At 58.7% G+C, this 11293-nt stretch overlaps 5 protein-coding genes and 1 non-coding gene across 6 annotated transcripts; 5 read left to right on the top strand and 1 right to left on the bottom strand.

The window, feature by feature from the left end:
* Window positions 1–119: 119 nt before the first annotated feature.
* On the top strand, window positions 120–959 carry QBC33DRAFT_456532 (putative rab5-like protein ypt5 protein; the record flags this gene model as incomplete). The annotated part of the gene is made up of 4 exons (XM_060424813.1): window positions 120–192; window positions 260–306; window positions 359–550; window positions 612–959. 4 exons carry the CDS (start codon window positions 120–122, stop codon window positions 957–959), a joined length of 660 nt encoding a protein of 219 aa, XP_060280984.1.
* Window positions 960–1742: 783 nt separating this feature from the next.
* On the top strand, window positions 1743–4246 carry QBC33DRAFT_476931 (formation of crista junctions protein 1). Its single transcript, XM_060425266.1, has 3 exons — window positions 1743–1915; window positions 2016–3902; window positions 3964–4246. Exons 1-3 carry the CDS (start codon window positions 1802–1804, stop codon window positions 4006–4008), a joined length of 2046 nt encoding a protein of 681 aa, XP_060280983.1. The 5' UTR covers window positions 1743–1801; the 3' UTR covers window positions 4009–4246.
* A 284-nt stretch (window positions 4247–4530) lies between these two features.
* On the top strand, window positions 4531–6093 carry QBC33DRAFT_561448 (FolC bifunctional protein; the record flags this gene model as incomplete). Its single annotated transcript, XM_060430135.1, has 1 exon — window positions 4531–6093. One exon carries the CDS (start codon window positions 4531–4533, stop codon window positions 6091–6093), a length of 1563 nt encoding a protein of 520 aa, XP_060280982.1.
* QBC33DRAFT_545915 (Mur ligase) lies at window positions 6006–8112 on the bottom strand. Its single transcript, XM_060428610.1, has 5 exons — window positions 7900–8112; window positions 7705–7836; window positions 6711–7621; window positions 6499–6659; window positions 6006–6438 (listed from the first exon to the last, which is right to left on the bottom strand). Exons 1-5 carry the CDS (start codon window positions 7999–8001, stop codon window positions 6182–6184), a joined length of 1563 nt encoding a protein of 520 aa, XP_060280981.1. The 5' UTR covers window positions 8002–8112; the 3' UTR covers window positions 6006–6181.
* A 144-nt stretch (window positions 8113–8256) lies between these two features.
* On the top strand, window positions 8257–8372 carry QBC33DRAFT_t59. The gene has a single exon. It is a non-coding gene; the product is annotated as a tRNA-Leu (tRNA).
* A 1011-nt stretch (window positions 8373–9383) lies between these two features.
* QBC33DRAFT_561446 (chaperonin 10-like protein) lies at window positions 9384–10917 on the top strand (the record flags this gene model as incomplete). Its single annotated transcript, XM_060430134.1, has 2 exons — window positions 9384–9398; window positions 9469–10917. 2 exons carry the CDS (start codon window positions 9384–9386, stop codon window positions 10915–10917), a joined length of 1464 nt encoding a protein of 487 aa, XP_060280980.1.
* Window positions 10918–11293: the final 376 nt, after the last annotated feature.

Here is an 11293-nt window from a genome sequence, read left to right as displayed (position 1 = left end):
CTTTCAAAGTCCGTCCGAAATACCTATCGCGGACGACGTCAGCCTCGGATTCTAGGCCCACAACATCTACATACGACCCCTTCGCCAGTCCTTCCGTCAACGTTTATACCTCCCTCATCATGGCAGCTCGAGGCCCCCCTGGTGCTCGCGGAATGGGCAACCGCTTCGCCCAGTTCAAGCTGGTGCTCCTAGGTAAAGCCCTCTCCCCCTATATTGCTCTCTTAATGTGGACAGGGGAATACTGACCGTCCATCCGCAGGTGAATCTGCTGTCGGAAAGAGCTCCATAGTGCTGCGGTTTGTCAAGGTGGGTATTCCCGACAGGGTATCCAATATCACAGAGACTGACTGAACTCCAGGATCAATTCGACTCGTACAGAGAATCTACGATCGGCGCTGCTTTCTTAACACAAACCATTTCGCTCGATGAGAACACCACAGTCAAGTTCGAGATCTGGGACACAGCCGGCCAGGAAAGATACAAGTCTTTGGCACCCATGTATTACCGAAACGCGAACTGCGCCGTGGTCGTCTACGATATTACCCAAGCTGTACGTTCAAGCCTTTGCTGCGGCGCTTTGAGATCCGCGTGCTGACATGATGTTTCCATAGTCGTCCCTCGACAAGGCAAAGGCGTGGGTGAAGGAACTGCAACGACAAGCGAACGAGAACATAATCATTGCCCTGGCTGGTAACAAGCTTGATCTGGTTACCGAACAGCCAGACAAACGGGCGATCTCGGCTGCGGATGCCGAAGCGTACGCCAGAGAAGCCGGCTTGCTCTTCTTCGAGACCTCAGCAAAGACGGCCGAGAATGTCCGGGAACTATTTACGGCAATCGCGAAGAAGTTGCCGCTTGACCAGGTCGGCCCCCGACATGCCCGGCCAGGCCAACGACCCGGCGTCAGCCTAGCGCCGGAGAACTCGAATACTCAAAGCAGCGGCCCTTGCAGTTGCTAGGTTCGTGTCACTCCAGGGGGAGAGTGGGAGAGTTAAGAGTTTCAGGAAAGGAGTGGGAAGTGCAAACGTCGCATGCTGTCGTGGTCGGGATGGTGTTACCAGACTTATTAGAGATGGATCGCAACATTCGGGAGTGGACTTTTGGTATGATAATCGACTTTCGGTCATTGACATAGACTTTTGGTCTCTGAGAGAACCCATTACCTTGGAGGTTCAGGAATGTCGCCTAATTTCGGTGCGGAGTCTTTTGGGAGGATTGGTCTTGGTCACATATTTTAATCCCTCTTTCTTTTGTCTGGTGTCTACTTATCCATACTTGGTGCCTGACTTCGGGGTGTGGTCGAAAGGGACAGCTGCATCTGATCTTCTCGAGGTGGAAGGCCGGAAGGGAAGCAAGGGGATAATCTTGTCGCGGTTCCCTGAATAGGTTGCTAGGGACAGTGCGGGAGGCCTACATCTATCTATCCATCCATCTATCGCATTTCGCGTTGCTGTACAGTACCTAAGCAAATAGAGCAACTGCTTCACAACGGACGCCTAGTGGTTAATGTCAAAGGTAATCAATAGCATACCAAAAGAAATAGGAGGTTTTAATCATCTCGTGAGATCTATTTATCTACTCATTACTCCAAGTGACGCATTTTGGTGTCGGCTCTGCTGAGTGCTTGCTTCCTTGCTTGCTGGGGTGGATCGGCGCAATAGCGCCAGTGTGTGCCGTGCCGAGCAGCGGCGCCTCTAGACTGCTTTTGCCGAACTTTTTCCTCGAGCATTTTCCGTTTGGATCTCCCGACACAACCTCCGCCAGAAATCAAATCGTGCCGTGCTGGCCATTGCATTCCCTCATGTTGCGGACTTCACTTCGATCCGTGAGGGCACTCGGCAGCAGGCCTGTTGCAACTGCTGCTGCCCGCCAATGGCGCCCCTCGATCGCGAGACCGGCCGGAGTAGTCACCAAGGTATGGAGGTCTCATGCCATGTTTATCGGGACCTTCAGAGGCCGCCTGGGACGGCGCTCCATGCAGATATGAACTGTTACTAACGAGCGCTACGCTGCAGAGATGGCTCGCCGATGAGAAGAAACCAAATACAGAAGCATCCAAACCGGCGGCGATCCCAGCTTCCGAGACGACAACGGCTCCGTCAACCCAACCTCCTCCCCTTCCAGAGGATTCCGTCGCCTCCTCGACGATACCACCAGAGAATGTCCCTCTAGAACCGCCTGCTCCCGAGTCCTCGACCGCTACCTCACCGGCTGCGGCAGCACCACCCCCAGCGACACCGCTTGGTCCCAAGAAGAAGGGATTCTTCCGTCGTCTGCGCAACTATGTCCTGACCCTCTCGATCCTGGGCGCCCTCGCCTTTGGCGGTGGTGTGTGGTACTCGCGCATCAACGACAACTTCCACGACTTCTTCACCGAGTACATTCCCTTCGGCGAACAGGCGGTGTTGTACCTTGAAGAGATGGAGTTCCGCAAGCGCTTTCCCCAGGTTGCCCAGCGGGTCACCGGACGGCAGCGGGACGGAGGAGATAATGTCAAGGTTCCGGCACAGAGCGGTGCTTCGTGGCGAGTAGCCGACAGAGGTGACGTCGTTGATAAGCAGTCCAGCGGCTCCCGCAAGGCAGCGGCAGCCAAGGAGGCCGCAGCTTCGCCCAGTCCTATGGAGAAGCCGAAGCACGACGCTCAGAAGGTTGCCGAACCGCCGAAGCCCACCGCCGATCCGGAGAAGGTCCCGTCTCCCGCCGCTGCCCCAGCTCCTGTGATTGACTCATCTTCGTCCAACCCCAACTCGACTCCCACAACCTCTGCCCCGGACAAGGCGCCATTCAAGGCCCCTGAGGTTGACGAACCGTCGCGCTTCCCCCCGGCATCTCCCATTGACCCTCTTGCGGTCAATGGCGCCACGGAACCGGTCGTCCAGGACCTGGTGCGCATGCTGAATGACATCATCACAGTCGTGAACGCCGACGGTGCCAACGAGCGGTACGGCGCCACCATCGGCAAGGCCAAGAACGAGCTCAATAAGGTTGCCAATAAGATCAAGGCGATCAAGGCTGCCGTGGAGCAAGACGCCGCGAACCAGGTCAAGGCGCGTGTCGTGGACTTTGACAAGGCGGCCAACGAGCTCGTCACCCGAGTCGAGGCTGCCATGGCGTCGCAGGAGACGCAGTGGCGCCGCGACTTCGAATCAGAGATGAAGAGGCTCAAGGACAGCTACGACGAGAAGCTCAAGCTCGTCGTGGAACGCGAGCAGCAGCTCAACGAGGAGCGCGTGAACAACAAGCTCCTGGAACAGAGTATCGAGCTGCAGCGCCAGTTCGCGAAAGAGGTCAAGAAGATGGTGGAGGACGAACGGGACGGCAGGCTGGGCAAGCTGAACGATCTGTCTTCGGCCGTGTCCGAGCTGGAGAAGCTGACGACTGGCTGGAACGAGGTGGTGGACACGAACCTGCGAACCCAGCAGCTGCACGTGGCCGTCGAGGCGGTCCGCGCCAGCCTGGAGGACTCGCACCACCCGCGGCCCTTCATCAAGGAGCTCGTGGCGCTGAAGGAGATCGCCGCCGACGACGCAGTGGTCGACGCGGCGATCGCGTCCATCAACCCGTCGGCCTATCAGCGCGGCATCTCGACGCCCGCGGAGCTGATCGACCGGTTCCGGCGCGTCGCCACCGAGGTCCGCAAGGCGTCGCTGCTGCCCGAGGACGCTGGCGTCGCCAGCCACGCCTCGAGCTGGGCGCTCAGCAAGCTCATGTTCAAGAAGCAGGGCTTGGCCGCCGGCGACGACGTCGAGAGCATCCTCACGCGGACCCAGACCTACCTCGAGGAGGGCGACCTCGACAATGCCGCGAGGGAGATGAACGGCCTGGGTGGCTGGGCCAAGACCCTCAGCAGGGACTGGCTCGGTGAGGTCAGGAAGGTCCTGGAGGTGCAGCAGGCCTTGGAGGTACGTCTATCCTTTTGTTTACTTGGTGGTTATAGCCAGCCAACCGCTAACTGATTTACAGGTCATCCAAACCGAAGCTAGATTACAGAGTCTGAAGCTAGATTAAAGAATTGACGGTTTCTTTTGTCTCTGTATATTTGCCCGTAGGACTTGGGGGTGGATAAAAGTGAGCCGGTCGGCTATGTGTACCAAGAAAGCCAGAGTAATAGACAAACAGTAGAACTTGGACTGCAAATCCTAGCCTCCTGTGCGAGTTATGTGTGAGATGACGTTCATTTGGCATGTGTGTGTTGCAAGTCAAGGGAGGTTGCAACAGTAATCATCCACCTTGAAAGAAAACCCGCAAATTTCTAACCTCAGCTCAGACTGATTCCTGAACCTGAACTTTTGATACCTCTAAGGCCACAGCAATTGAAGCCCCCTAATGACAGTCTTGCAAAATCTTAATGCGCTTTTAAGATGACCTCAACGGAAAACCCCATTTGATACCTGTATGGACATGCCACGCAGAGTTGGTTACTCAATCTTGTCTCACTTGCGAACACCTCTCCGTCAGCCCCCTCCATCAAGACAACACACCCTCAGAACCTACAAACACACACAGCTTCCAGCCCTAGGCTATTCCACAATGGCTTCCTCCCCCACCACCCGCACCTACGAGGAAGCCCTCCGCCTCCTCTCCCAGCTCCAATCCAACAAGGCCGTCACCAACCTCTTCACGCCACCCACTTCCACCACTACCACCACCAAGCCCGCAGTCGACCTCAACGCCCTCGCCATCCCAGAGATGCACGCCTGGCTCCGCCGCGCAGGCTACACCCCAGCCGACCTATCCGCGCTGCGGTGCGTGCATGTGTCCGGCACCAAGGGCAAAGGGTCCGTCTCGGCGCTGACGGCGTCGATCCTGACGCGGTGGTGGCAGCACCAGCAGCAGCAGCAGCAGCAGCACGTCGTCGTCGGGCCGGTGGGGACGTACTCGTCGCCGCACGTGGCGAGCGTGAGGGAGCGCATCGCCGTCGACGGACGGCCCGTGGACCGGGAGACGTTCGCGCGGTACTTCTTCGAGGTGTGGGATCGGCTGTCGGAGGCGGCGGTGCGGGAGGACGGGGTGGCGGCGGGGGAGGCGGCGGGCCCGTCGACGAAGCCGTTTTATTTCCGGTTCTTGACGATTCTTGCTTTGCATGTGTTTGTGCGGGAGGGGTGTCGGTCAGCGGTGGTGGAGTGCGGGATTGGCGCCGAGTATGACGCTACTAATGTGTTGCCTGAGGGGGCGGTCACGGCGGCGGTGGTGACGCAGCTTGGGGTCGATCATGTTGCTATGCTGGGGGGGACGGTGGAGGAGATTGCGTGGCATAAGGCGGGGGTGTTCAAGAGGGGGGTGAGGGCTTTCACGAGGGGGGCTGGGCCGGGGAGGGAGGGCGTCATGGAGGTCCTAAGGGGGAGGGCGGCGGAGAAGGGGGCGGTGCTGGTGGAGGTTGATGACGCTGAGGTCGAGGCTTGGGGAGGCGTCGCGGACGCGGCGCTGCAGGGGCCGTTCCAGAAGTATAACATGGCGCTGGCTGTCGCCGCCGCGAGGGAGCACATCCTGAGGCTGGGCGGCCGGTTCGACGGGGAGTTCGCAAAGGACGATTACCCGCTGCGGTCGATGCCGCCGGAATTCGAGGCCGGCCTCAGGGAGGCGACCCTTAGAGGCCGCTGCGAGGTGTATGTGGACGGAGACGGTGTCGAGTGGTTCCTGGACGGGGCTCACACCGAGGACAGCCTTGCCGGTATTGGGCAGTGGTTTGCTTCCCGGGCGGCCGGGCCTGATGTCCGGAGAGTCTTGCTCTTCAACCAGCAAGACAGGGATCCAGCAGCCCTGTTGCCAGCGTTGCTGGCATCCTCCAAAGCCGGCATCGGTTCGGCGAGAGCGTTCGAGTACGCCGTTTTCACGAGGAACGAGGAGAAAATGCCAGCGGCCGGGGAGCCGTCTCGAGACCTTGCGGTCCAGACCAAAGCGTGCGAGGTGATGAGGAACTTCGACCCTGAGACCCGATGCGTCACGCAGGCGGCGGTGGAGCCTTCGATGGAACTGGTTAGGGGTTTTGCTAGGGAGGCAAAGGAGGAAGGGAAGCATTGCAAAGTGCTGGTTACAGGGAGTTTTCATCTTCTCGGTGCTGTGATCAAATCTATCGAGCATGTTGAGTGCTAGAATCTATCCCTGACCTCCCACTGTGGAGTGCTGAATCTACCTCTATATGTGTTTCTCGGGTCTCGCCCCACCGCCTGTGTCAGCCAGTCTAGAGAGCATCGCTCCCCTCCAAGATGGACAGTGCTCCTCCGACTAGATGGAGACTGCCAGTTATCAGCGCCTGTACCGTGTCCCCCTCGCCTTCCATCGTCTTGGCCAGTTCCCGCACTCGAGTGATGGCTTCCTCGATGCTTGAGCTGACGGTTACATCCGCCGAAGGGTCGAGAGACGACCACTTCTGGGCGAAATCCCGTTGCTGGCTCAGTTTCGCTATTACCTTCGGGTCATGCTGATGATTCACAAAGTCTGCGGGTTTCGAGCTCGTCAGCGACGGCCACACCTAGGGGGTGGGCTACGAAACAATACCTCTCTTGTAGCCGGCCTCTGCGTACGTCACGTTCGAGCAGAAGATGACATGTTCAAACGAAGAGCCGTCGGCGGATTTTGTGCCATTGTAAACCCCTTCAAGGAAGTCCACTGCTTCGGTCCTCCCCTGCTGGTTGAAGATAAGGACTTTTGGCCCGGACCTGACAAGGTTAGTTTGATGCTGCGGCGGATAGAACCGGGGCCGGGCATACCGCTTTGCCGTCTCCCCTGCAAACCAGCGGGAAGCCATCTTGAGACTGTCCACTGTATGCGCGCCGTCAACGTGCCAGACGACCCGGCCGTCCACCTTGACCTCACACCGACCCCTCCAGACCACCTGCTCAAGACCATCTACGAACTCCTGGGGTAGGGATGTTGGCGAAGGTGAGAATGTCGGATGAAGCCTTTGCAACGCTGTTTCTGCCAAGGCGATTCCGAGCGAGGCGTTCTTCTTCTGGAAGTTCGCATCGGGCCGAATCGCAACCTCCTTTAGGCGCGGGTCAATGTCCAGCACCCTCAGGTTTACTCCCTTTTCCACAGCTCGCTCCTCCAGCACGCGGGCCGCGCCGGGGACCTGCTCGACGGTGAAGGCCGGGCTGCCCGGCTTCATGATGCCGGCCTTGTGCCACGCGATCTTCTCTACCGTGTCGCCCAGCACGAAGACGTGGTCGATGCCCAGCGTGCTGATCCCCGCGGCGACGGGGCGCTCCACGATGTTGGTGGCGTCGAACTCGCCGCCTATGCCGGTCTCGTAGATGGCCGTGTCAACGCCCTCCTGGAGGAAGACGTGGTAGCTCATCAGGGTGAGATACCGGGCATAGATGGGCTTGGTGCCGGCGAAGGCGGCGGTCTCGTACTCGGCAGCATCCTTTGGGGAAGACTCGAGCAGGTCCCAGACCTCGAAGAAGTACTTCGCAAAGAGCTCCTCAGAGATGGGCCGCGAGTTGATGCGGATCCGCTCCCTGACGGCCACGAGGTGCGGCGAGGTGAAGAGCCCAACCTTGCTGGGCACCCCGTGCCTCTTGCGGTAGTGCGAGAGGATGGAGTCGGCGAACGCGCACGTACTCCCCTTGCCCTTAGTCCCGGCGACGTGGATGACGTTGAGCCGGTCGAGATCTCGGGACTGCAAAATGGTTAGTTTGCCCCCCCCCCCCCCCCGCCAGCACAGCCGCCACGCAGTGTCGCCCCCTGGGTCCGGGTCCATACCGAATAGCCAATCTGGCCGAGGTAGGCCCTCATCTCCTTGATAGACTGAGCATCTGGCCTGACGCCGGCCTTTCGGCGAGCCTCAATGACCGCGAACGGCGTTTGAAGCGTGTTGAGGGCATCGATGGCGTCCTGGAGAACAAGAGTCAGCAATTGACTCGACAGCCACAGAAACAATCAACTTGGGGCGCAAACATTGTAGTTCCTCGACAAAGTCATTATAGTCCGCCGTGCTGGGTTGGCCCAGGCCTTGACACTGGGGATGTACACTAAGGCTCGCAGCAGTGCATGATGCATCAGATTGTTGCCCTGCCGAATACCTGCACATCTATCTATAGAGATGCAAGCAAATCCCCAGACATTGAGTGCTACTCTCTTCCGTGCCAGCCAGTGACCATTTGATATGCACCAATCAGATGGGACTAGCGAGTGGGTTTGGAATTTTTGAGTCCAGGTACGGAATACACACTCCAAGCAGTATCTCCGTAGCTCCTCCGCAGCCACCCTTGTCTGTTCTATGAACTATAATAGCGCAGGAACTGATAACGACAAGGCTAGATGGCCGAGCGGTCTAAGGCGCTACGTTCAGGATAATACCTGTACCACCCCACACAGGGTAGGATTTCGTAGTCTCGAAAGAGGCGTGCGTTCGAATCGCACTCTAGTCATCGTTATTTTTTTCATTCCTGTTCATTTTTCATCACCTTTTATTTTGTTCACCTCAATTTTGACTGGTCAATCACATGACCTTTTTTTTTTTTTTTTTTTTTTTTTTACCGAGCACAGACAACTTCCCTCAGACCATGTGATGACGATCTTGGTTGCTTGTCAGCGTTCGGTTCCCCAATGGCAATTCATTTCATCCTGCAGTTCTATGCCCGCCTTGCTTCTTCTGTTCTCCCCGCTGACCAGGAGCTGCATAAAAGAACGAAAAAGGCCCGCACCAGCTTCCCCTTGTGGATTTCCCTCTCACCGACTTTCAGAGCAGAGGTTTCTTGTTGTAATCGCTGTACCCGGACCCCGTATCCCACGGTATACGCAGTTATCTGCAATTTCATAGAGCCCCATCAGCCCCATCTGCTAGCAAACACGAGTGGCCTGGACCCTAGGCTGTTTGCCCGAGTGTCAATGGGCAGTTGATTGGAGCGGGTAAATGGTCTGGATAAAACCGAGATCTGTCAAGCCGACGGCTTTGCACTAAAAACGCAGGCAAGCCACTTGTTGGGACTCGAAAGCATGGCGTAATTGGCTTCCAACCAAGCTGGGGTTGTGGTGCTGCGTAGTGGGGGGCAAATCCGGCAGTAACCCACCCCTGAAGGGGAGAAGAACCATGCTGGGGACCAGGCATGACGCTAGAAAAAATCAGGTAGTCAGGTAGTCATGGCGGCGGCAGCGAGGCCAGAGCTCCCCGCACTGCTCCCTCCCTAAGCTCCTCCCCCTCGATATGGATGATTTCCCACTTGGCGCCGCTTCTGGCGCGTCTCCGAGAAACGGTGAGAAAGAAGGCCTGTATTAAATATTATCTCCTCCTGGTGTCTTCCTGGACTCTCCTTTTCCCCCATCCTGATTGTGGTTGTCACCAGTGTCGACAAACTCTCTGCCCTCTCTCCTCTCTACTCTTGATTCGATTACCCCTCCAGCTCTCATATATTTCCTCTTATCTCCCACCCACAGGTACAATGGAGGGAAAATCGGTAGGGAACCAACCAACCAACCAACCATAGCTCTCCTCGTCCTGTGTAACGCTGACCCACCCTCTCCCAGAACCTCTCCTTCATCCTCAACAAGCCCCACGACGTCAGCTACGCGGAGCGGCCGCTGCCCAAGCTGCAGTCCGAGCATGACGTCCTCGTCGCGGTCAACTACACGGGTATCTGCGGGTCCGATGTGCACTACTGGGAGCACGGCGCGATCGGGCACTTTGTGGTCAAGGACCCGATGGTGCTGGGCCACGAGTCGGCCGGCACCGTGATCGAGGTCGGATCAGCCGTGACGACGCTCCGCCCAGGCGACACCGTCGCCCTGGAGCCGGGGTACCCGTGCCGCCGCTGCGCAAACTGCCTGGGCGGCTTCTACAACCTGTGCCCCAAGATGGCCTTCGCCGCCACGCCGCCCTACGACGGCACCCTGACGGGCTTCTGGGTCGCCCCCGACGACTTCTGCTACAAGCTGCCCGACAACGTGACCCTGCAGGAGGGCGCCCTGATCGAGCCCCTCGCCGTCGCCGTGCACATCGTCAAGCAGGCCCGCATCACGCCCGGCCAGTCAGTCGTGGTCATGGGCGCGGGCCCCGTGGGCCTCCTGTGCGCGGCCGTGGCGCGCTCGTTCGGCGCCACCAAGGTGGTCTCGGTGGACATCGTGCCGGCCAAGCTCGCGTTCGCGCGCTCGTTCGCCGCCACGCACACGTACCTGTCGCAGCGCGTGGCGCCCGAGGAGAACGCGCGCAACCTGCTCGCCGTGGCTGGGCTCCCCGACGGCGCCGACGCCGTCATCGACGCGTCGGGCGCCGAGCCCAGCATCCAGGCGTCGCTCCACGCCGTGCGCGTCGGCGGCACGTACGTCCAGGGCGGCATGGGCAGGCCCGACATCACCTTCCCCATCATGGCGCTGTGCCTCAAGGAGGTCACCGCCCGCGGATCGTTCCGCTACGGCAGCGGGGACTACCGCCTGGCTGTCGAGCTGGTCGCCAGCGGGAAGGTGGACGTCAAGAAGCTGATCAGCAGCGTCGTCGGCTTCGGGCAGGCTGAGGAGGCGTTCAAGAAGGTCAAGGAGGGGCAGGTCATCAAGGTGCTGATCGCGGGGCCGAACGAGAAGGTCGAGGGCGAGGCGCTCGACGCGGCTGTGGATGGGGCCAAGGTGGAGGAGCAGGCGGAGCAGGCCGCTAGTGCTGGTACCGCTGATGCTGGCGCTGCCGCTGGTGTTGCCAGTGCTGCTGCCGGCGCTGCCGGTGCTGCCGGTGCTGGTGCTGGTGCCGCCGGTGCCGCTGCCGGTGCCGCTGATGCCGGTGCTGCTGATGCTGCTGCTGAGCCTGCTGCTGCCGAGCCTGTTACCACTGATGTTCCCGTCGTTGGTGCCGGTGTCCCTGACGCCGGTGCTGCTGATGCGGTTGTCGCTGATGCTGGCGCCACTAATACTGGTGCCACTAATACTGGTGCCGCCGGCGTTACTGCCATTGGTGGTGCTACTGCCGTTAGTACCGGTGCTTGCTGCTGAGGAAAAAAGTCGTGAAAGTGGTTTGGTTAAGATGTTGTTTGGCGCAAAGGCTGGGAGCAATTTGCTTGTAGTGTATTAGGAGTTCAGGGTCCGCCGTCTGTCTGAATAATTAATTATCCACGCAAACCTTTGCCCCCCAAGTCTGTGCTGGTTCGCAGCCTCCCATCTTCGAGATACCACGTAGGAGTTGACAGGGGAAGCTACTTTCTCGGACGAAAGTCATGATTGAGAAAATTCATTTTTCCCGCCATATGTCGGCGAGATAGTCTATTCGAGATCCATTCCTACGAACCGGCAGTACCATCATGTTTCAATGCCTCTAAGAGAAAGAACAAAGACATGAACAATTTCCCCCCTTCCGAGCGCAGAGCAACCC

Source organism: Phialemonium atrogriseum (genome assembly GCF_030411735.1).
Source record: "Phialemonium atrogriseum strain 8032-3 unplaced genomic scaffold QBC33scaffold_22, whole genome shotgun sequence".
Lineage (NCBI taxonomy): Eukaryota > Fungi > Ascomycota > Sordariomycetes > Cephalothecales > Cephalothecaceae > Phialemonium > Phialemonium atrogriseum.
This window is presented reverse-complemented; position numbering and strand designations above follow the sequence as displayed.

Bases quoted from the DNA above. Each gene is read 5' to 3' on its own strand.
- QBC33DRAFT_545915 (XM_060428610.1), bottom strand. From the start codon at position 8,001: ATGCATCATGCACTGCTGCGAGCCTTAGTGTACATCCCCAGTGTCAAG. The intron at 7,837-7,899 runs GTTTGCGCCCCA...CTTGTTCTCCAG, and splicing joins CTTTGTCGAGGAACTACAAT to GACGCCATCGATGCCCTCAA. The intron at 6,439-6,498 runs GTATTGTTTCGT...CGAAACCCGCAG, and splicing joins AGAGGCCGGCTACAAGAGAG to ACTTTGTGAATCATCAGCAT.
- QBC33DRAFT_476931 (XM_060425266.1), top strand. From the start codon at position 1,802: ATGTTGCGGACTTCACTTCGATCCGTGAGGGCACTCGGCAGCAGGCCT. The intron at 1,916-2,015 runs GTATGGAGGTCT...GCTACGCTGCAG, and splicing joins CGGCCGGAGTAGTCACCAAG to AGATGGCTCGCCGATGAGAA. The intron at 3,903-3,963 runs GTACGTCTATCC...ACTGATTTACAG, and splicing joins AGGTGCAGCAGGCCTTGGAG to GTCATCCAAACCGAAGCTAG.